General features: G+C 34.0%; 1 protein-coding gene across 1 annotated transcript in view; it reads left to right on the top strand.

Annotated features, from left to right (window-relative positions):
- The first annotated feature begins 2415 nt into the window (after positions 1–2415).
- The window catches only part of LOC106132276 (uncharacterized), a 56958-nt gene continuing 32951 nt past the window's right edge, over positions 2416–26422 (top strand). Inside the window, exon 1 of the mRNA XM_013331637.2 lies at positions 2416–2544. Coding sequence (XP_013187091.1) covers positions 2472–2544 — 73 coding nt within the window. The 5' untranslated portion in view covers positions 2416–2471. The remainder of the gene's footprint in view (positions 2545–26422) is intronic.

Consider the following 26422-nt stretch of genomic DNA (forward strand, 5'->3'; position numbering starts at 1 on the left):
CGAATTAATTGACTCTTAAGTGGTCTATACATCCGAGAAAATAGAGGTTACATATGTGTATTATGGATGTATGAATCCATCACTATAAATGAATGGCCAGCGATTCATAAGAGTAGCACCGTAATATCGATTTAAATCGATATCATTACTGTTACCACACCACCTCTTCTGGTTGTAAAAAACAAATAAATCGTTATTGATTCATGAATAGAAAAAAGGTACTTAATATGATTTTTAATATCTTTAAGTACAGGAGTCCATGGCTATCATTTTTAAGAATTGTTCGACCAGTTGTTACAAAATTAATTAACGAATACTCTGTCTGTACTGTCAATCTATAGCGCGCAACATTTTGATAAAGTAACGCTTCAACATCGCACCCGTAGCCACCAGATCCAAGGCTTACATTGTCCCGTATATACCTATACCTATTTACATACGATATGATGATAACATAAAAACATCACCGCTAGCATAACACTACTATTTGTACAATTACTAGACTTGAAAGTTATGAGAAAATGGCAAGTTAAAAGCGAATTGTGTAAAAAATTAAAATTCGAACAGGGATTCCGAAGGTTGTTTTTGTTTGTGATTGGAAAAATCTTCGTAAATTATTGGAGTTATAATTATTCCTAGGTAATAAAATTATCCTTATCGTTCATTTAAAAACCAAGACCGACATAAAAAAATTATGGTCACTAAATAATAGTGTTCAATAATTACGGTAGGTATTTAATTAATAGAAAAGCGCTTACGACTTGTATCACAAACTTCATACAAGTTTTTTCATCAAATTTGGAATATGGCTGTCAATGAAACGGAATAAATATTTCATGAGAGGAAAGAATCTATATAATGTACATAAACAAAATGTCGTTAGATCTCTTTTTATTTGTCGCATTTATCATCTTATTTATGGCAGGTCAAATATTGTAACTAACACTAGTTCAGATAACTGTCTCAGTAAAAAATATTGTTGAAAATGTCCTATCAACACTGAAACCAAACTAAGGTAAATCTATATACCTTTGAAGAGAACTCGTCAAGACCTTCTGCGTAAATTGTAGGATTTCATCATCTTTCATTTTCCTCAGTTACTTATTGGTCCCCTGCCACTGGAAGGCAGCTTCATCCGTTGACTTTTGACTTTATTGAAATCAATCATCAACATCAATTTCAATGAAGAATTTCATGAGCTATTGCATGTGTTAATATTTAACGATAATAAACGCTGGGAATCTAAACTTTAAAACTTTTATAGTAAACACATTCTATAAATAATAATGGGAAATTTGAAATTATTAAAGAAAGCGTTAAGTTTCATGTATCATAAAAAGCTGACTTCGTTTGTTATTCAGTATGAAAACAAAAATTCGATTTAAACTTGTGATGTTATTATTAAACTTAATACTTTCTGGGTTATCGACTAACTTTTATATCGATTTGATAAAACAGTGTGTAGGTATTTTGGGAGTTATTTGAAGTTTTGACGGCCTCTGTGGCGCAGCGGTAATACGCTTGTCTGTGACACTGGAGGTCCCGGGTTCGAATCCCGGCCAGGGCATGATGAGAAAAGAACTTTTTCTGATTGGCCTGGGTCTTGGATGTTTATCATACATACATACAACATATGATCACGTCTATATCCCTAGCGGGGTAGACAGAGCCACCAGTCTTGAAAAGACTGATAGGCCACGCTCAGCTGTTTGGCTTAATGATAGAATTGAGATTCAAATAGTGACAGGTTGCTAGCCCATCGCCTAAAAGAGGAATCCCAAGTTTATAAGCCTATCCCTGGATGTTTATCTATATTAAGTATTTATTATATTATAGTATCGTTGAGTAGTATCTCGTAACACAAGTCTCAAAGAACTTACTTCGAGGCTAACTCAATCAGTGTAATTTGTCCCGTATATATTTATTTATTTATATTTTAAGTTTTTATTTTGATACAGTAACGAAAAAAAAGCAAAGAGTATGCCCCTTCTTATCACGTGCAGATTATAAAAGTCAATCAAGAGAAAGGCTTCAATCATGAACATATATGCGATGTGCTAGCAAGCCACATATCAGAATACTCAAAGTATTTTCGAGACTATTAGGTTTGTCTACTCCTTAAGGGATAATTATGAGAAGTTTTCTCTCCAGAAGGGGCCCGGGATGCGACTTTTGATCATGAACTTGGATTGGGTACGTTTTTTACAACAAAGCGACTCCCGTCTAACTTTCGCAACCTTTGAAGGAGAACCATGAACCCATGTTGAATGGGTCTATTACCATATTTTACGACATCTAATGGAAAGAGATGGAGTCTTATTATATTAAACATACGAGATAGTTGAATATGACATCTCCAATTGTTTCAGATGAAAAGGCCGCTATGTGCGCAGTGATGAGTGATGGTGTGATATTATAACAGTGTTGCCATGCCGGCTGCCAGTTGATAGCGCCGCCTAGCAACCAGGAAGATGGTCGCCAGTGGAAGATGTCGGGTGCTCTCCATTATTTTTAGCACATTGCTTTTGGGGAGAGCCATAGCAGGTAAATATGTATGTTATTTTTATCTATCCCAATGGGTGGCCTACTCTGATATCAGATTTTTAAGCCCACCTTAAGCCATTTGAGATGATTTTACGACTACCGCCTAGTGATGACTGCTGAGACCAACGACTTAACATACCTTATGAAGCACGGAGATGCTCAAGAATAATTTGTGCCACTTGCGGTCAGCCACCCAAATAGTCTAAATCCGTAAGCACTTCAAACGCTAACACCAGTTGAGCTATTGATTATTATAACGGGAAAACAAAAGATATCGTTTATTACATGATTTCTTGAGAACTATGAAAGGTACTTACTTTTTTGATGTTCAAAAAAGCCTTTCATAGTTCTACATACATACCGAAAATCATTTCCATCGCTCAGTAGATTCGACTTACTTTATTTTAACTAAAGATATTGCAGATCGGACAAAGTGGATAGAAAAAAGTCGGAAAGCGGACATCAGACTTCGAAGCCTAGTCGCGAAGGGTGTATTTAGGAAAACGCTACATGAGGGAAACACACACATAGATAGATAGATAGATAGAGAAGTACGCTTACGCTTATTAAATATTTTTGTTATAATTTGTTATAATTTTATGTGCTATTGCACATAAAATTATAACAAATATATTTAATTCTAAACTAATAAACAAAAGGCGGCCTTATTGCATTATGCAATCTCTTCCAGGGTAACCACAAAAACATTTCTTAAGAGAGAATTTGGTGCACATAATCACTTCTTTATACTACGATTTTATCTGTATATAACGAGTTATACAGAACAAAAGTCACAAGAGTGAAGGGCTAGAATACGTCCATTGCCATCATTAGTTCAAACGAAATTGAGAGAGTCAAAATTTAATGAAATATTACATAATTATGAATTTGATATCATAGAAAATCTATTTACGTATTTTTGAAATTCCAACTATACGTTTTAATTATCATAATTATACTTTGTGATTTAATTACATATTTTATACTTGGAAACAAAATATATATTTCAATTGAAATTTTACATATTAATTCAATATCGTGCATTACCAGTTTAATGCACGATATTGAATTAATATGTAAAATTTCCTAGAAACAAAGATTTACGCCAGTTGTTTAATAAAATCATAGAAATTTGAATAACATTATTCTATGAATAAAATTATTTTGTTGTTTAGTTTTTAAAAGTGTTATACTTTTATTTTGACCATATTGAAGAATATTACAGATACATATAATCACGTCTTTATCTCTTACCAAGTAGACAGAGCCGAAAGTCTCGCAAAATCTGAAAGGCCACGCTTAGTTATAAAGGTTAAAGATGGAATTGAGATTCAAATACTGACAGGTTGATAGCCCATCGCATAAAATAAAAATTTCAAATTGACATCATTATACCTTGATATATACAAGGCCACCTCGAGATTATATCTTTTATTTATTTTATTTTATTTATTCAAAATATATTGTACGGAAATAAGTCAAACTCTCTCCAATTTCAATACAAAAAACATACAGAATCATCCCTTTATAAACATGCAAAAAGAAACATTTATTTTTGTTAAGTATTCGGCGCTGTTTTGCTAATATATTATTTTAATTGGTTTCATTGGAAAATGTTTTATGATTGTTTGTGCTAAAATAATTTATAAAGCAAACAGCCATGAAGACGGTAAAATATATATATATACATATATTATATAATAAAATATACTACATCATTTTTTAAATAAAGAAATAGAAAAGGTACCAATTAACGGACAGGCGAACGCTTCTAGTTTCTAGGTAATTACTGTTGCATGCCTGGACGCCATGTAGAAATTTCTAATTCTACCGGCTAACAATTTTCTAAATAGTTTCATGAAAAACTTCCATAAAATGGCTACCCAATCTAAAGTTCCATACAAGTTGCGGGAATGAGCAACTGGTCACCTCGCTTATTTACAACCGACTTACACTCAATAGCTAGTTAAAAGTTTCCGAAAATAAACTGAATCTATATTTACTGTAAAATTTTGAGACTGTGTATTTGTGTATCTTTAGACAAATACACAAAGATTTTATTGTGTTCAATCGGTTTTATTCAATAAAACTCTTGTTATTTATGATGGCACATTCCTGTCCTCATATTGTCTGGAGGTGCTAAGAGAGGATTTTCTGTAGCTCCCACAGCTGGTGAAGTCGCGGGCGCTATAATCTATTATACCATAGAAAATTGTTTATTTGACGCTCTTAACATAACTGAGGAAGCTTACATTTTTCGTGGCCCGACATATGCACTTGTCTGGGTTTTATTTTTCCGTTTGTCAATACAGTCCGCTTGATTGAATATTATTTCGTGTAATATCTCCATGTATTCTTTCAATTTGTGAATAATGAAACAGAAAATTAATTAATATAGTAACCAATAAAACTTGCTCGTACAATACAGCAGCTAATTATAAAAAATTCTAAAAGTCATCACGAATATGATAGAAGATATGAATACTTAAAGCAGGATAACAAATGTTTCCTCTTTAAAAAAACAATAAAATGACGTCCAAGTATGTTAAATATGCTAGACAGTTTATGATACGGTGTACATACTAAATAATATTGAATACCTGTGTACTTAAATCTGGTATTAAATGTTTTATAAATCAACTTGTGCTAAAATATTTTTTTGTATGTATAATTGTTTATATGTTTGTAATACGATATCATTCGAACCGTTGATCTGATTAAATACACGAAAACTTATTTAACAAAAAATTGAAGTGTTTGTGAGGTCTAAGTTCACGGCGAATAACTAGTAAATAACACCAAAGCTAGGTTGTCTTACTACAGATATCTTTCCACAGTATGTGTCGTCCAAGGAAAATTTATGGTTTTTCCTGTGAGAATAATCTCAATGAAGGCACAAGTTTGAAAACAAATCACTATGAAAATGACAGATCGTAGCATGAAAGTCTCGTAGCTCGTAGCCGATGCACTACGAGTCGCGACTAACTTTCGTAGCACAGCGTAGATCAATCAATTTATTGAAACCACAAACAAAAATGTTTATCATTTCAAAGTATGCCATTATGAATTTTTGATGCTTTAATATGCCAAAAAACTTAGAAAAGAGTGTTATCTAAAATTTTAATGAAAATAAAGAACGAAACTAATGAAATCTTTTAAGCGATTATGATTCCTTTACCACTTATTTTATAACAAGCATGCTATCTTTGAGCTTAGATAACAATAGTGTAAAGAATGTCTCGAACATATTGTAAGTCCACGTAGGCCAAATAGTGACAGGTTGCTAGCGGATACCTTAAAAGAAGAATGCCAATTTTATAAGCCTCTTCCATGATTGATTATTTACCACACTACTTTTTATATATATATTTATTAATTCTATTGCCTTAAAATATGGAATTTACATTAACTCATCGTAAAATATATATATGCAACATTCTCGATTGCCAAGTCATTAATGTTCCTTTTGGCCCCAAGTAAACATAAACTGTGATGTCGATTAGCGGGCTTCATTAACACTTAATTGATGTTGCTATCAAAGTTCATAGGGATATTTTTAATCAACCTTGGTTAGTAGATAATGAAGAACGCCCGTATTCAACCTAAATTTGATCAACGGTGATAATGCAAAAACTTTTCTTTAAACGAGTTATGAAAGTAGCGATATTGATATTTGAGTTATTTTGTTAAGGTTAATTATTACCACAGAATTATTAATAACTGGAGGTTGCCCGCGACTTTTTTCGCCTTTAATCTCTATACATTTTGACTTATTATGTTCTTGCAAAGTCGAAGCTGACCAGTTCAGTATTTTTTTAGTAAACTAGTAACAAACACACACACACATCCTTAAAAAATACTTTCGTGTTTATAATATTATTAGGATACTACATTACTCCACATTTCATTCAAAGATATTTGTATGTCCTTGCAGCTTTTCGACAGTATATATTTTTAAAGATTAGGTTCCATTTTGTTTGTCACATATTAGAAATAAAATTGTTAATCTATAGTGTGGTGTGTTGCAAAATAATAGTTTATCTTTGCCATTGGAACGTGGTATTAGAGATTATATTCTCCATACGGGAATTACATACGGGGATACTCCATAAATCACGTCTTAAGTCGTGATTTAGAATAATTGTGATACAGCAAAATATAATATCGTAGGACTGGTCCTTCAACTCCAAATAAAATATTTCGTTATAAAGAGAACGAGAGAATTGCAGATAAATTTTCGTAAATAAGAAATTGTCAGTTGAGCAGTACACACTCGTAACGTAACATAGTTTGCTGCGATGTCTCGACAAATTGAAACAGAAGTGTCCCAGAAGCGATTCAGGGTTCACGTGTAGCGAATGCAGCCATCTTTTGTTAGGTTTAATTTTTTAAATTTACAAAAACACTACATCGTACTCCGAAATAGCTGACCGATTCTCATGAAGTTTTGTGAGCATATTGAGTAGGTCTGAGAATCGGCTAACATCTATTTTTCATACCCCTGAGTCATAAGGGTTATCCTTAACTTTTTTTAACTAGAAATTACTTAAAATTATTTATATGGCAAAACAACGTTCACCGGGACAGCTAGTTTTTATATAATTCCTTCGAGTGACCAATCTTTTAAAAAGATTGATTGAACATGTAGACATCGACCCTGTTGTTACTATTAGCTATAATGACAGCATTACGAGGTGTTCGCGTGACAAACTTTACAGACCAACTGCCTAAATAAAATCAAGAAGGCATATCAAATATAAGACATCTTTATTGTCCACAACAAAGAATATTAAGGTAAAAAAATCAAAATTATCTGTTACCACTATACTCGTAGTGACAGTTTATTAACATTTTGCTTCGCTGACTGAGAAAAATTACTTTAACTTCATTGACCAAATATTTTTTATAGGTCTAGAATATTGCTGGAATAAAAAAACACCTAAACTTGTTATTAAGGCTGCGCAAAGGGTTGTCGCCAAAGCTGTACACAAAATAAAGTCATGACAATTTAATTTATCACCATTTGTTGAAAATAGGCTTTATGACATTATAAATGAGTGACTAATACAATTTGTATTCATACACTTAACCTTGACGGACACTTTTCAGGGATCCCTGATCAACAATACCTACCCTTACCTTAAAGGTTTGCAATATATGAAGTACAATAACAAGGCACCGTTTGTCCGTCCATAACTAAGTGCGCATTTGAATAATGTTAATTGTTATAGATCTTAAACATCACAACTTCATTATATTGTCATTCTTAATTAGCCAGGGTCAATGCAATTTTAAGTCCGTGTAACTCCTGAAAGTCTAGTCTACCTTTATACTAAATTTCATCACAATTGGTCGGTCGGATAGTTTCTTTAAAAAAAATCTTTTATTCGTTTTAAAAAAACACAAAAATATGTATGTAATTTCTTTCTGTTACAAGTTATATACTTATATTTAATCATCGTTTACTAAGTGTCTAAGTACGGATTCGTACAAGGTTACGTCAATGTTTTCAACTGAAATCGGTATTTCCCCAGAGTGCTGTTTTGGGATTTTAGCTCCCAAGGTAGACAAACTTATTTATGTTTCAATTCAAATATATAACTTTCGAACGAACGCGTGTACTCGTATATTCCTCTAGAACATGATATTTTGTTGCGCTAAATATTTGTTCTCCAAGTGCACTGCAGTTAATACCCGATAAAAGCACGATTTCGACTTTGCTCTTGACTTTCCATTGGAGGATTTACGATTTTAACGACCTTGTTTTCACTATGGAGCCTTTTATGCAAGTAAAAAAATATTGTATTCCACAATATGTTATAGTGTCAGTATAGATAGATTGACCTACTAAAAAGCTGAATGGCAAAATATATTATATTTTAGTTTATAACCCTCTACGTTATTAAAATGAAACTAGGGTAATTTTAGCGGGACTATAAACCCATTGCGTGTTACAAATGGTTTAAGTCAGCCCACGCGAGACTACGAGTCTTACGTGGGTATCATCAAACCACACGATCCGCCCGGCTGAAGTTATTCTTACACATCAAACCGTGGATCTTGTTTCACACAAGTTATACAAATATATTTAACCAAACATTAATTCAATTAATGTGAAAAAAATTACAGAGAGATGATAGGTTCATAAATAAATTAATAACTAGGATGACCCCTTCAAAGAAAATGTATAATTCTGTTTTTTTTACATCCAGAATTTGGCCTCTGTATATAGTGATTATACTTATTTAGGTATACGAATTTCAACCGAACGAACATATTTAAGAATAACATGAATGAATATCACTATGTTAAATAAATACTTGCTTTGGTAAGGAATATATTTTTCTCCCTTGACTTTTGTATTTTTCTACTCTATATTACTGCGATTTCTATGTTTCTTATATAATAAGCACTGCATTGTGATGATTTAAATGTTCTTCTGATATTTTGATGAATTAATTAATTTATTTATTTTAAGGTAACTAAGACTCATAATTGTTAGTGGAATTCATATTTATAAATAAACATATATTACATATAATATATATTAGTGGAAAAATTAAATTTATATAACAAATGAAGAAACAAATTTACATTATATTAAAATGTCAATTCCTACACCATTCCCTCGAAAATGGAACAAGCATGTTTCACAATTTAATTCATGCTTTACTAGTAGCAAAGTTCCTTAACACTAGAAAGAAAGGCATGATGTTGTAACCCGCCTATTTCTCGTATTTTGAGGGAGCAGCTGACTATGCGATTTCATGACACTAACAAGTGAAAGTGTGTTTTAACATAGTCCTCATTGGTTCATGTCCGCCCAATACTGATTGATTTGGAATTGGGGAGTAAGGATAATAATATATCGTAGAAATAACCACAAAAGGCTTATATGACTTATACGAGTAAGGTTGTAAGCCCAACCCAACACATGGCACAAATTCGATTACTCAAAGTTATTCACATGTATCTTAAGAAACACACTTTTTGGATATTGTTATGACATCATACCATAGAGATATGTATGTATATATAGTTCCGTTGCTGTAAAAGTACCATTTCTAACTATGCAATAAAATGTTAATAGAACATTACATACATCTGTATGTTAAAACTGTCTTCGAGCCACCAATTAAAACTTCCTATACCTACATTTCGAAATATCAACAACTTTATTTTCTATTTACACTAACATGTGGAACTAACAGAGGACGAAATGTTTAAAACATGTTCAGAATTGTATATTTTGTTTTGGGTAGTACTCGAATCTGCGATGTCGGAGACAAAACGACTGTGAGATTATGGACTATAGACTTACCACGCGAAATGCATTCAAATTACCTCAAGTGGGGGAAAAATAACCGAGTTAGTAGCAGTAATATACAGAAAGTTAGTATAAATGACAGTGGGGCGTGCTGTTTTAAATATATTGTGTCTTGGTTTTTTTTTAATATACTACATATCGCGAGATATGTATGACATTTTTTAAATAACACATGCACAAGCGCACACACACATATATTGTCGTTATCCGTTATAAGGTATACAGAAGCAAAGATTGCAATAAATTGAGCCTTTTGTTTAAATTTTACCATATTTTCCTCCTGGCTTTAGTCCCGGTTGCATCTTCATCACTATGGAGAGAAAAATGTATCTATGAAGAGAAAAAATCCATGGATCCTGGATTGGGTGAGTTGCGCTCCGCAACCTTTGCAGGTAAACCTAATCCTAATTAGATCGATGATGGTGACACATCCAGTTGCTTGAATGTGCAGTTTTCTTCACTGTGTTTTCTGTCACCCTAAGAACTTGGTTAGTATTCAATCTAATGAAGATAACTTTTAAAAAAAGCAATTGGTACATGGCCGAGGTAGGATTTGAATCAAAGCCTTTCTGCGCATACATACATACATACATAAAATCACGCCTCTTTCCCGGAGGGGTAGGCAGAGACTACCTCTTTCCACTTGCCACGATCTCTGCATACTTCTTTCGCTTCGTCCACATTCATAACTCTCTTCATACAAGCTCGGCGGTTTTGGGTACTTTTGACCTGACCCTTTACCAGGACGTCCTTAATTTGATCAAGATACGTTCGTCTAGGTCTTCCCACTCCGACCTTTCCCTCCACACTCTCCTTGTATATCTGCTTAGTCAACCTGCTTTCATTCATCCTCTCCACATGACCGAACCATCTTAACATACCCTTTTCTATTCCTGTAACTACATCTTCTTTCACATCACAACATTCCCTTATCACGCTGTTCCTTATCCTGTCACTCAATTTCACACCCATCATACTCCTTAACGCTCTCATTTCCACTGCATTTATTCTGCTTTCATGCTTCTTTTGCCATACCCAACTTTCACTCCCATACATTAATGTCGGGACCAACACGCCCCTGTGCACAGCCAGTCGAGCCTTTTTGGATAGTTTCTGACTGCTCATAAAGGCATGCAAAGCTCCATTCACCATGTTCCCCGCGTTCACTCTCCTTTCAATATCACTATCATACTTGCCATCTGATGTAAACTTTGATCCTAGATATACAAACTCTTTCACTTGCTCCACTTTTTCTCCTCCAATCAAAATATAACATGCTGTCATTTCTTTCTCCATTTCAAAAACCAGTGTTTAAGTTTTACTTGATTTCAGTGCTAGTATTAAGAGACTGCTCACCCCATGCATAGAAAGTGCTGACCACAATTCATTCCTCTCAACTCTGTCATAGGCCTTTTCCAGATCTACGAATGTGCAATAGACTTTTTGACTCTTGGCCAAAAACTTTTCGGCTATGCACCGCAAGGAAAAGACCTGATCAGTACATCCCATTCCCTTTCGAAATCCCGCTTGAGCATTTTAATCGGGCACCATACCTATTCGACTACTGACGGTCTAAGAAAAAGATACCATATTTAGAACCAAGTAAAAACCTACTACTGGCTATGTTTATCAACTCATATTTAATACACTACCTCTTCACTGTCTCATAATAGTATAATATTGCTTTCACAACTTTTTATTTCAAAAGAGTGAGGTCTGTAAACGATAGCAGATTTACAAGCTATTACGTATAAACATAGTCGGTCGGCTGCTTGTCTGACACAAATCCTCGGACGATCATTTTGTTGCAATAGATGTGAGTTTTTTTAACCATAAACGACTTAAATTACTTTTATTATAGGTAGTGCTACTAGTGCATTATTTTACAAAAACCATCAACCGAACGCAAGACTAAAGTGAAAAAAATAATGTCAAAATTAATAGGTCAGAGAAATTAAACTGAAAGTAATTTCAGAAACAAAATAAAGGCTCCAACGTTACGCCAATATATTGTGAATGGGGAAATATTTCTTTATTTTAGGGTGAAATTTCAACAGTTAACGGAACAAAAGACAAGCCCTTTGAAGACTCTGTGAAAGGCGCGTAAGTGGGAGGTGCTGAAAAGAATTACGGAAAAGGCATTGTTCTTTACAACAGTTACTTATTCGTCCTTGCCATTCAATAGGAAATAAGAAACTGTGTTAAATCGTTTAAGTCATTTCCAAAAATAACCATAATTTAGACCCAATTTCGAGTACGTTCGAAGTTCCTCCTGCTTAAAATGTAATATTACGTTAATTTTGGTTCCCGAGGGAATATCAGGACATCTCATAATGCACCTTGAGACAAGGCACCTACGTTCCAAATTTTTTACTCATAAGTTTCAGCTGTGATTTGATTGTCAGTCAATTATTATATATTTAGGTTTCTTATACATAGTGAATAAGCAGCCGATATCTCGAAAGCGATTGTTTATTAATAAATAAATAACACTTAAAATATAGGAAATAAAACTATAAATATTGTATATCAGAACGAATCCACAAGAAATTCTTTTGGGGTATAAATGCCTGAGCCTTACAAAATAGTACGTATTTTCGACGGTTATTTTTACAAAAATACACAGAATATTCAGATATGTGCACTAACACACAACTATAAGAAATTGCATAACCATAATCATGATTTTTTTATTAGGTTCTAGCCTGAAAAAAAAATCATTTTAGCTCAAAATCGATAAGAATATGGAAGTGGCTCCATAACAAAAGTCTATTGCACTGATGAGCATTTTTTGTTAAGGTGGATATCACAAAATCCACACGTACAAAATCGGGGGCGACTACTATCTATATCTAAATCTATAATAGAACTGAAGTTTCATCCATCATACTTGGCTTAGTGTTTTTATCAGAGAATGCTTTCAGCAACTTAAATCAATGTTTTCTTATATTTTATTCCGCCCACGTTTGAACTAGGAGAACTATTTTCGGCCGGAATATTGGTTTCAATGAAAAAAGGACCGGTCAAGCAGAGATTGACATAGTCACCGAGGGTACAATTTTTCTTAGTTTGCGTAGCTTTTACCCGCCACTTCGCCCGCGCGACTTAAGCGGCGCATGTGTCTAAGTTTAAACTTACTTTTGCATTTATAATATTAGTTGAGAGAGTTATACATTTTACACGAAATTAGTTCAATAATGTTCGTTAGTACAAATATTTTCCTTTTTATCCTGTGTAATTTTAAATGAGTTCTTTATCTCTAAATTTAGTAACACAAATATTTAACTTAGAAGTAAATTTAACAACATTTATCCTGACTTATGTACGTATGCAATTATGACTGTAGTGGATTGGCGACAACAACACGCATGGACCACACTAATATACTTAAGCCACAGAAATATACCGCATCACATCGGCTGTAGCGACGAATTTTTGTCGAATGCTTACTACGTATAATATATAGTATAGTAATATAATACGTATACGGTAGGAAAACCGGACCAAGTGGAGAGAGAAAAGTCGAAAGGCGGAGCCCGGTTCCCGAAACACTCCTGTGGAGGGTGCAACCGGGAACACGCAGAGATGAGAGAGCTTACCTATTCATATCCCGCTCATGACAAAGGATCCCAAAACATATCCTAAGTAAATTGTTGAGATTCCAAAAACATCCAAGTGAACCTCCTAGGAACCCACTTTCCTAACCATATTTTCTGTAAGTAGGTACATCGTGTATTCGAGAAAGACGCTTTGATGGATTGTATACGTGCATATAGTCACATCTTTATCACGCGCAGAGTAGACAGAGCCGACAGTCAGTTTAGCTAAATCCACATAGATGGAATTGAGATTCAAATAGTAACAGTTGCTAGCATGTCACCCACAGGAAGAATCCCAAATATAATAGCATTTTCCTAAGTCGCTTTTTACGACATCTATGCAAAGATATGCAGTGGTCCTTTTCTACCATACGGCACTTTATGGATTGCTTTATATAAAAGGTATTGGCACGCAGGGTGCACCAATCAGTCGATAATTTCGGTGCTCAAAATAGACAGGGAAAGCCTCTCCGCTATTTGCGATCAAAGCTAAGTATATACTTTGCGTTGTGCATTTATAGATGAGGCGAAAATTTGGAAATTTTGAGATTGCAAAAGACCTAGTAATTGACATATAGATATATGCCTAGAGCGATAGCCAAATAACCAAATTATCAATTTGTTACCCGTAGTAACAATAGATAATCTCACCCAGAGTTACACAGGGTTTTTGAGAAGAATTCTTGGTATATTTTGCCATTTTCCCATCTATAAAGTCTTTTGCATTACACACTTACCGAATCTTTGTAGACTGGCTTCTGTAATGTCCCGTTACAACAACATCGCATTACAATAATATTACCCGTTTCTAACGGTTAATATTGTTAATGTCAGTGAAGTTGGCATAACAACTTTCAGCATATCAAAGTGTAACATGTAGTTTAATACATCATGTAATGTAATTCTATAAAATATACATACATACATACATATGATCACGTCTATATCCCTTGCGGGGTAGACAGAGCCAACAGTCTTGAAAAGACTGAATGGCCACGTTCAGCTATTTGGCTTAATGATAGAACCGAGATTCAAATAGTGACAGGTTGCTAGCCCATCGCCTAAAAGAGGAATCCTAAGTTTATAAGCCTATCCCTTAGTCGCCTTTTACGACATCCATGGGAAAGAGATGGAGTGGTCCTATTCTTTTTTGTAATAGTGCCGGGAACCACACGGCACTATTACCATTTAACTCTTTTGTAACTTACATACATACATACATATCGTCACGTCTATATCCCTTGCGGGGTAAACAGAGCCAACAATCTTGAAAAGACTGAATGGCCACATTCAGCTATTTGGCTTAATGATAGAATTGAGATTCAAATAGTGACAGGTTGCTAGCCCATCGCCTAAAAAAGAATCCCAAGTTTGTAAGCCTATCCCTAAGTCGCCTTTTGTAACTTCGTTAGAGCAATTTTCTGATTTACTCGTTCGCGTGATTTCATTAATGATTTTACCACTATCTACCTAATGGGAAGCAAAACTAAGGATAATAGGCTTTATTTAAGTTTGCGTGTACCAACACGCATGCATAAACAGTTGTACGAAACAGAAACAGACTAGCAACATATATACTACGAATCAGATACAATCACACTTGGCAGTTAACAGTATTCAACCAGCTGTTTATCTTCCCGTCCAGACTGTAAAAGGTAATCAAAGGAAAAACTAACTTGGGATTCTTCTTTTAGGCGATGGCCTAGCAACCTGTCATTATTTGAATCTCAATTTCATCATTTAGCCATTCAGCTGATTGTGGCCTTTCGGGCTTTTAAAACTGTTGGCACTGTCTACGCCGTAAAGGATAAAAACAAGATAATATGTATATGTTTACGTTACCAGTCAATTCTTCCTCGTGGCGTTAATCTCTGTTTCATCCTCACCTCTCTGGACAAGAACATGATTCAGGATTGGGTAAGTCAGCTTTTTACACGAATCGGTCACCGCAACCTTTGCAGGAGAACTTGAATGTATCCCGTAATTTTAACACCAGGAAAATTTTTATTTCTACTCTTAATCTGCAATATAAAACGGGATGAACTCTCCAGTAAGTCGTGATTTATACGACAGTTCTTTAATTCTGTGGTTTAACTATGTAGTTTCAATCCGTAATTAGACTGTATGGAGGTCAGCGTGAGGTTAGCAAACAGGAATAGGGAGTGCCGAATGATGTATGAATTACGTTGCTATTTCCATTTCATAACTATTTTTATTTTTAGGCATATTATGAGATAGCTTCACTTTTAGCTACCATTAGTAGTTGGCTAATTTCTGGCTGGTATTCAAGACGTCTGGAGTGATTGTATGGTGACCCCGCCCAAAGCAAGGGGTCCATACTTAATATACTTGACCTTAAATTGCCCTAACTGAATAAATTTTGTAAAGAAATTAGCATCACAGTAAGACTGCTTATCAGCATACATACATATGTCTGCGTTATATGCAGTAACTATAGAAACTCATATAACTTATTTTGTTAAACCATTAAAAAATTTAAAAAACTTTTAAGCCAACAAGAGTAGAAAATTTTTGAATGGTAACACAGAGTAATCTAAAAATTATTGTTCATATTACTGTGTAGGTACGTACACAATTATGTACAACAATTGATTGCGAAGGTGTAATGCAAGCTCGACCTCGCGTGGCTGTGTATCAGAGGCTTATCAAGCGGAAAGCCTTAATCCGGATAAGTTGTTCACAATATTTAACGCCGCATTTACGATGTGAAAATATCATAGGTAACGAGTAGGGGCGCGAAAATCGGGTTTTTAAAGGTAAATAAAACTGTCGACCCTTTTTTACATTATTCTGGTATTATAATAATTTTTACTATCTTAAGTTATATTATTATTGAATTCCTTATAAGTATAAAGTGATAACATTTTAATTAGATTTAGGTCGGGGTATTGCTGCGAAATTATAAGATCTATTCTTAATAGTCTTCTACGATATCATAGCTATAATATGCTGGATATCAGTAAAACCAGTTTCATATTACACAAAGGACACATTACTATCAACCGAAACCTCTAAAAAATATTTTAAAAGAAAATAAAACGTGCAATAATGCTACGAATTCGAAGTTAAGCAATAAATTACATCTTCCGAACGATGCATTAGGGGTTATCTTGAACAAAAACAAAGTATACTTAAGTAAATAGATATATGCACGTCGAAAATCGGCCCCGGAGGAAGTTGCGGCGGCCGAGCCCGGACTATCCGTACAAGTTAATATTAATGCTCCTTCCTTCCTGTTTCTAACAAGCGAAAACTACATTTTTACTTTGCAGTTTTACATACCTATCTTATTTTTTGCCTTTGAAGATATTCCAGATTGTAATGTGAAAGACCAGCAAACCTTAGAACCTATGTAGATATTACTATATTCAGAAGTGTTATAATTTTAATTCATAATGTAGCCTACAAAGTCCGGACTGTTTAGATGTACTGAATGCTTATAAACGTAACCTCATATATTGTTATACGTTACAAAACAATTTTCAGCTTAATATATGGGAGAAGTCGAACTTATATTATAGGTAAAATGTTCGGCAGAATCTGACATGAATTCGATATATTCCCTTAAGCGTGAATAATAAAACGTGACACGCATACACACATGATGTCACATTCGTAAAGTCTCGCGGGGCAACTAAGGAAATGTAGGTCTCGACTCGTAAACACATTTCCTTTCCTTTTACCGTTTCATAAAATACGCTAATATTTTAATTGTATCATAATAACTCGATGTACGCCGTGAAATTAGATCGCGAAGGCTTAACACCGATACAAAATTTAAAATAGGTATGTCAAATATTACTTCAGCAATCTTGATGCCTTTCAAACTTTGACTTTGACTTACAAATTCACATTCATTTTAAATATCATCAGAATCAGACCAACGGTTCGAAAGTTATCGCGTTAGAAACATACATACTTACAAGAAATGTATTTCCCCCAAAGCTAATTTGTAATTAAATCTAGGCAAGTTCTTATCTTCGGAGAAAAATAGTTAAAACAAAAGATCAAATCATTGTATTGCAAGACGACTTTTTCAATCTATCTTATTTTAAACGTAGTTATAAGTAATTGAATCTTACTTCTTACTTTTGTTATGAATTCAAAAGTGGGTGAATATGTCTGTTTCTCTCAAAAACTATTACTTTTTTAAACGGTTTTATTTAGCTCACCCCGTTTGTTTTATTTATTCTTGGGTCAAATTTAGTAATTCAAATTTCACCCTCTTCCTGTCAACCGATTAATCTGAAATTTTGTATACACTTTGGATTTTGGTGACAATATAATTATGTTTATTCATTATCATTATAAATTCAAGATGGCCGCCGTTACAAAATGGCGGATAATTTAGGTTTCATTAATCCCATCAATATGGGTATCAAATGAAAGGGCTCAACAAGCAGAATACAATATACTATAAAAAATTGAAATCCAAGATGACGGCCTCTACAAAATGGCGGATAACTTAGGTTTTATCAATCCCATCAACATGGGTATCAAATGAAAGGTCTCAACAAGTAGAATACAATTTACTATTCAAAATTAAAAACCTAAGCAGTGGGATAAAATGTAGCCTATGTTACTCCTGAAGGTTAAGTCTATCCCTGTGCCAAATTTCATTCAAATCGGTCCAGTAGTTTTTGAGTTTATTCGTTACAAAAACAAAAAACTAGAAAATAAAAATAGGTAAAAAAACTTTTTAAGTTAAACGGTTTTATGTTAAACATACATTGCAATGTTTAATATAAATGTACTAAAAACCAAAAAATAATAAAATAGATACAGTCGTGGGAATTATAAACATATGCATAGACTAGACTAAAATAAAACCGTGGGGCACGTCAATTGTCTACAATCGTTGATTAAAATGTTTGTTTTGTAATGTTACACTATAATTAGGCAGTTGTTCAACCGACAACGATGGACGTGTGATAAGTAGGGCTAGAATGTGGAAACAAGTTAGCAAGCTCGATTAAGCGAGTTTTAGGGTTTCATAATGTTGAGCGAGTAGTACTTTTATCATAAGTTTTGTCGATTAAAGACAAACTACGAGCAGTGAAACGATTCCTCGCTAGCCAGCAAAATAGTAAGTAATTTGCGCACCGTCTGCGGGCCAACTGCCTAACGACGAATTAAACGATTCTTCTATCGCACATTAAGTCTATAATTTGTAGACAATTGACGTGCCCCACGGTTTTATTTTAGTCTAGTCTATGCATATGTTTATAATTCCCACGACTGTATCTATTTTATTATTTTTTGGTTTTTAGTACATTTATATTAAACATTGCAATGTATGTTTAACATAAAACCGTTTAACTTAAAAAGTTTTTTTACCTATTTTTATTACTATGTCCTACTAACTGAACAATTTGAATATTTGAAGCTTATCTATCAGAATCACATAACCCACAATAAACCTAGATATTAATACTAACATATCTACTCGTAGTCATACAAATTGGACTATAAAATGATCAATTTAATAAATATTCCCCTTCGTATTAATTCCGGTCAGTGAATATAAAAATGTCGAAAAATTGTGTTATAAAATATAGAAGTAATTGGATTTGGTGAATGTTTATCCGCTCCAATACTTTAGTTTCACCTCCCAACTTTTACGTATTTTAAATAACGAACACTAGTTCCAGAATACAATAAAAAATAATTGTATCTGTTTCTTATTTAGGTAATAGTCTCAACTAATTTAAAAAGGGAAAATAAATTTGTCGTTGGTGATATGTGTAGGTTGCTTACGTCATTTATTTATACTATGAAACACGCACGATCCAGAAGTGCGAAATTCAGGTTTCACTCACGTAAAATTAGTAAGTACTTTATACGACTTTTTGTCTTACCTCTAAACCTACTAAAGGAAACTAACCCAGTTTGGATGTTGATTTCTCATTCGGTAGCCTGTTTCTACAAGATTCTTCCCAATATCAGATCTTTTTGATTATTTTGCTCATCTTAAAAAAATCTATAGGCTTTGTCTATATTATATGCAGGCCATTGCACTAGTGAATAGGTTCTTAGGTTCATAACAGAAACTTTTAAAAAGTCCGTTGGAACAGGTTTGGTAAAGAATCTCACTTATTTATGCCCTGACAACTTATCCAACAATTTAAGGTAGTCCCTTTCTTCCTCCTGGCCTCAGCCTCGGTTAAATCTTAAGGCAAAACTCATGAGATAAACCTTGACGATCATGATCCTGGATTGGATGAGTCAGGCTTTTAAACGAAACGATTGCCATGTAACTTCCTTAATCTTTTGCAGAGGAATCTAATTCGTGTGAAATGTGGACTCTTATGAGAATAAATTGGATCATGGTTACACATGCCTGGAGAAGCTGGTTTCCTTACGATGTTTTCTCTCACCGTTAGAGCATCGGTTATCGCTCAAACTATGCATGCGTTACCTGATTGCTAGCCTAGACATCTCGACTTAAGGTCTCACTCCACTGTCTATGCCTTGCAGTGGCCAGTGCAAGGCATAGACAATTGCCGCAATTTTGGCAAATTTGATTAATTAATTATTTGAAGTCTACAATCCATACTAGATTCTGCTCGAGGCTTTGATGTCTGTTTAAAATAAAGTATGAACGCACGTACACGAAAGCTTTCGCATTTATATTTAAAAGAAAGTATGATTAAAGTCAGTATCGTGACGCTCATAAATAAGATTGGAAGTAGGTAAACTTGGTGAAACATAAGCAATAGATATAATAGAAGTAATAGATAATAGAAGAAATCGCGCGTAACAGCTGGTCTTAATGGACATATAGACAAACATCTGATTCTCCGTATAAGACGTCGCAGACGCTTCCCTAACAGAGCCGAATCTGGCTGTCCTTGTGCCGTTACATTGCCCCAGGGACTTACAAATGGAAGGTACAACCTACCAGCTACCAGCCTAATTAAACAGCCAAAATACACAGACTTAACATTTAGGATCCTTCGGCAAAAATATAATATATACAGTATTAACACAACCGTATGTTTTCATATAAATATTTCTTGTGGTCTGACTATTAAATCTTCTGTCTCTAAACTTTATTTTTATGAAGTTCTTTACCAATCAATACCATCGCCTTACACGGTCAGACGGTCACGGTAGGAAAATTATTACTTTTTGGCTCCACAGACTGGCTTAACCACGTGTAATTTATTTTTAAACATAATGATAAGTACACAAGCGAAATATAAAATATGCTGGCGAAATCACTTAAACTGCGGACAAACCTAGTTCTAATAATAAAATAAATTTTACCCACATCTTCGCCCGCGCTACTTTAGTGTTTTTACCGGGTTGAAATTCTACGGGCTCTTAATTATAAACAGCGACATTTCAAAAAGATTGATTCAATAGATAACGCGTGAAGAGTTAAAATACAAACTTACTTTCACATTTATATAATATGTTCAGATTTGCGTCCTTGACTTAAAAAGTCATTCCTTTTTCCAGTTGCCGTATTGCCATTTCATTTCCTATGCAACAAGGACGAAATATTCAGTCACCTCGCTTCGTAAGCCGCTTTATTGCCACAGCGCACCCGGTGTATCGCATCTAGCATAATATAAATTGATACGGCTTCTGATCAGAGTATTTATTAAAAAGTTCAAAACGAATTTAGTTTTGAAATTTGTTACAATTGTTGAGATAGATAGGTTTTCTTCATGTTTAAAATTTTCTCATTATAAAATTCTGTCACATGTATGGCGTTCATCAGGTAATTTCGGTAAAAATTTAATAGGTATTAGCATGGATATGCCCTAAGTTGACTCTTACGACAACATCAATCGGTATTTTATATAGGTATATATTGATATATATATTACATATTATTTTATTGACAACAATATATTTAGGTTACTATATAAGTTCAAATGCCTGTGATAAGACCCTAATCACCATCTGGACGTCGAAATGTCTCCCGTATTTTGTCAAATTTGGCATGATTAAACGAATTAGTAATCTAGGTTATCTGCAGAGCAAACATCAACGTTAAGCGAGTTAGGGTTATAATTTAGAGGCGAGTTATTCAAGTGGAAAATTTGCATCAACGCGATTAGGTAAGCTGACGTGTTAAACTTGAGTAATTTTCAGAGGGCACAGGCTTGATTCACAGTATAAACAGACTTGCTTTGGCGTGAGAAATCGTGTTCAGCACAGCAGTTTAAACTGATTTAATTAATTTATAATTTTTTGAAATTATCGTTATTAAACTAGCTTCAGCCGTGTATTTTTCAGCATTATCCCATGCAAATTTAGCTAAAAACTATGAAATCCGTCCCGATGCTTCCTAAAAAACATGTGTATAACTTTTAAATTATTTTTAATGGTGAAATGTGTAAAACAATGGTACACATTTTATTTTCCCTAAATGATTTATTACTTCCAACGCCAATAGCAAACACGTATGTACTTAATATTATTACACCTTACGGAACCATACTTATAAAGTGCAAACAATTACTTAGAGTAATGCCCTCATTGCGAACTAAAGAGCTCACAGTATAAATTTATTATTTAATGTTTTATTCATGCTTAAGTAGTACATATTTAACAACTGAATTATAAACTAGCTATATAAGAATAATATTGAATTATTTTCTATTCTACAACGAAGAGTTGAATTTTTTAAAAGCGATGGGCTGGAAACCTGTCGCTATAGGAATTCAGCTAAATGTGGCCTTCCAGTATTTTCGAAGCTGCTGACTTGGTTTGTAACCCGTAAGGGACAAATGAATGAGTTATTGAAAAATTATTAATCAAGTACTACTACACTCACAATATATTAGTGCACTTAATGCTATTTAATATTACGTCAGTAACAAAAAAAAAGACGTGATTATGTATATGTTTGTATGTTGAATTCTTTTCGCCATTATTTAATATTTTTCATAAGTAAGTAGTTGTTCTTTGCCTTTTTGCGTAACTTTATAACTGAACCAAAATTTGGAATTACTAGATTTCTGGAAAAAATATATGTCATATAAATGGTAAAACAACTAAAACAAGGAAGACACCGAAAATATTTAGTTAGATTATAGATTTGCCTAAAAGATTCAAGTCCCAGAGTCGAGGCCAGAATGAAAAGCAGCCCGGCGCGCTTTTTAATGCTAAGCCGCTCCTGAAGCTCTACGTGAAGCTTTGTTTCGTTTTCACTAGTTTAAAGATTTGTTTAAATCTTGTGACAAAACTATTACTCTCTACAATTTTTTTTCTTTAAACTTATTTTTTACGGGTTAGGACAGCTATTTTTATTGATAACTTGTTGTCTGCAACTTTGTCCTCCGTAAAACTAAATTTGACAAAAAAGGTGACCCGCTGTATTATGTATTGCCCCCTTTGAGGTGTGGAAAATAATTTTCATACCAAGAACATCAAGGTAAAACCAAAACAATTGGGAGTAAACCGAGGATAAAATAATAAGTAAAATACATAAAATCACACTTAGACAGAACAACACCTTACCGTGTTAAATACGCTACCGATAAAATAACCAATAGCCTAGAAAACGCCACCTGCGCTGAGTGAACTCTTAAGGAAAATCATTCGTTTATTCAGTACTCGTACTCCTCTCCCGAATGGAGTAGAACGTAAAATATCTCGGAATACTGAACTAATAAAGCTGTTTAACTGCATCCAGCCCTCGTTTACACCTCGCCTGACCTACTTACCTGACATTTATAAACCAAGTGACATTTTAACTTATAACTTTACTTAGTTTCAATTTTCATTTTATTACTTTCACATTATATACCTACTTCAATGCAGAATGGTGTGATCAATAATGATGTAGAAACTGTCTAACTACATCATTTTATGTCTTTCTAAACCTATATATATTTTTCATGAGCTATTTGTCGAAAACATCAAGTGCCAAATACTATATAGTTAGTTCCTTCTTCACACGGAAATTTACACAACCTGTGATCTTAAATTTAATATCCTAAGATTCTTCAGTTAGTCAGTCCGTAACTTAAGTTTAAAGTTCATTATACTGTAATGCTAGTTTTAAGTAGCTACTTATGAAGTATCAAGCACGGTTTCGTAAATACAAGTATACGCAAGTCATAAAGTTTGAACTTGCAAACTACGAACCCAACCATGGACCAACCATGCTTAGATAAAACAAGTTATCCTGCTTTCTTATAAGCTAAAACTTGCTAAAATTAACTTAAAGATCACGACTTTCACTGGTAATTTTATATTATATTCTTCTTATACTCGTATCAACATTAATGCCGTTACATCCTTACTTTTCCGGAAAGAAGCCCGAGGTGCATATTTTGACCATAATCTAGAATGGGGTAAGTTGGGTTTTTATAAGAAGTGACTCCTGTTTGACATCCGCAAACATTGCAAAGGAATACAACGGACACCACGATTCCATTGAGATGAAATAAGTTGCCAGAAATTAAAATACCAGTTATCAATAAACATCCACAGACAAATATTAATCCGTTATCTATTTCTAGTAAAATATGTCTGTCTGTACTACGACTCACGACATTCCTTATTTATGAGCGCACACGCTCGCCCCACTTTACGAATGAATGTCCAAATGAAAGCGATAAAGAAACGTTTTGTGTGGAGAAAGAGCCTCTTTGCGTATATTTCTTCACATTTTATCGGGACAAGTTACAACTCATGGTTATTAGAGGAACACTTTCTACAATATTCCAGACTAATGCTAAAGTTAGCAAGGATCTAAGAAGGTGCCGTGTGGTTCCCGGCACCAATAAAAAAAAGAATATGACCACTCCATACATATTGTTTACAGCCAGCATTATGCTGAGGGGGTACCCTTTCGGGAGCACCATACTACATGTTTATTTTTGTACATATTTTTGTTTCCTTTTTTGTTTTTTTGTTATGGTGTTCTTTGAATAAATTCTTTTTACTTTTTACTTTTTTACTTTCCATCTCGTTCCCGTGGATTTCGTAAAAGGTGACTAAGGGATAGGCTTATAAACTTGGGATTCTTCTTTTAGGCGATGGGCTAGCAACCCGTCACTATTTGTTATAGAGAATCATGACTACTCGAAAAAATTACGACCTATAATATATTATACATACCTTAACTTCATCTTCTTACAGTACATGTATTTAAATTAGTTCAGTTTAAAAGCTACGATACGTCTAGTCTACAATTTGACACTTAAACTTCAGCCCACAAATAGTATTAGGTCTATCAATTTTTTTATTGTAGATTCTGGTAATTCGCGAAGTTGGCATGATCTAAAAGTCTCAGTTATTACTATGACTTTACGTTAACCCGCAGATTTAAGGTGCTTTTGACCTAACCCTTCGTATCGAGCGTAACCAATATAAATAAGAAAAGTGAGTACGAAGTGTAGTCGTTCTATAAAACGAAGCTAAAATGTTAACCAAGCTAGAAAAATGTCATATTTTTCAATTCACTCATAAAAAAATTTGAGTACCTATCTGTATTTACCTTCGAAATGAAACAGAATGTATACCTATACACATTTCATGAAACGCTACTGAATTCATCAGACAGACTGTCTGACTATAAAAATTTACATACGCATATTTCATCATAAATAAAGTACCATTTTAGAAATAGCAACAATTTTCTATGACGGATGTTGATCTTTGCATATTTTATGAAAACTATTGAGTTCAACAAATGGTGAGCTTGCTAGCTACACTTGATTAAACTTCGTCTTGTTTTGAAAACTATTTCGTAATTTGAACTCCTGGCCTTTATCTCGGTACCGGTGGCGGTTGGGGTCCGCGGTTGTGGGTAAATCAGGTAATTAGATACACGAAGCGACTCCCTGATCCTGTTAATGGGAAATTTGCTTGGATCATGAATTTTGCACCGGGTGAAACCGCTTTCGCGTATCTATACTATTTCCTTATTGCATTTTAACTTGACTTTAGTATTGTTTGCAATTTATCACTAGCAAAAATACTAAACAGATAAACCAATTTTAAAAGCCAATCAAAGATAAAATTAACTGTACTATGTGCTTTATATATTGTAGTAGTAGTATATAGGTAGTATGGATATGTTTGAGTTGGGACTGCGCTTGTTTGCTCTGCAAAGTCCGTGCAATCAGCGCTCTTCACACATGAACCCACGTTGTATATAGAACACACTATGAATAGAGCCTTTGATTTATTTATTTTTATGGAATAGTTTATTAGTGAACCCGGATATATCGTCCTTAATAAACTAAGAATATATTTTAATTTTTCATTCGGTAATTTCCAAATACCACCGACTGGCTGAGCTTCAGATTTAGGAAATTATAACCCAACATTCAGACCACTCATAAAAAGGAATCGTTTAATTATTTGGCAAAGTTTATTTCAATTTTTTTTTAATTTACCAGTTCTGCGAACTAAGAAACTTGCTTAGAAAATAAATAACAGCTAGTTAATAATTAAAAAAGCTATTCGGTATATTTAACGACTTGCCCCAAATTTAAACATATTTTCAGATGTACAATTAGGTAGTTATGTTTTCGGTTTTTCGAAGCAATAGCCCCCTAAGTTCGACAAACTAGCTACGAGCTTACAATCATCTAGAAATTTAGTCATGTTAGAACTTAAAATTAAGAACATTCATAAAAAGTGCCAATAGCTCGCCGTTTTGGCAAAATAGTGTTTAAAAGCTATCCGATATATCCAACCGTTGTTCCCAATGCACCTATTTTAGCATACGTGCAGACGTCAAGCAGGTAGTATGTTTTCAGTTTTACGAAGCAATCGCCCCCAAGTTCCACGGACCGGCGCCGAGCTCATAAATACGATACGCAAACGATCAGTCTCTAAAAATACAATGTAAACAGGAGATTGCGTCTGTTCGTGTTGTGTTCCCAGTACCCGCACGATCTCCCGGCCCACATTACGGATTTAACCATTATGTAAATACGTTTAGCTCCCGTACTCT

This window comes from Amyelois transitella, chromosome 14 (genome assembly GCF_032362555.1).
Source record: "Amyelois transitella isolate CPQ chromosome 14, ilAmyTran1.1, whole genome shotgun sequence".
Taxonomy (NCBI): Eukaryota; Metazoa; Arthropoda; class Insecta; order Lepidoptera; family Pyralidae; genus Amyelois; species Amyelois transitella.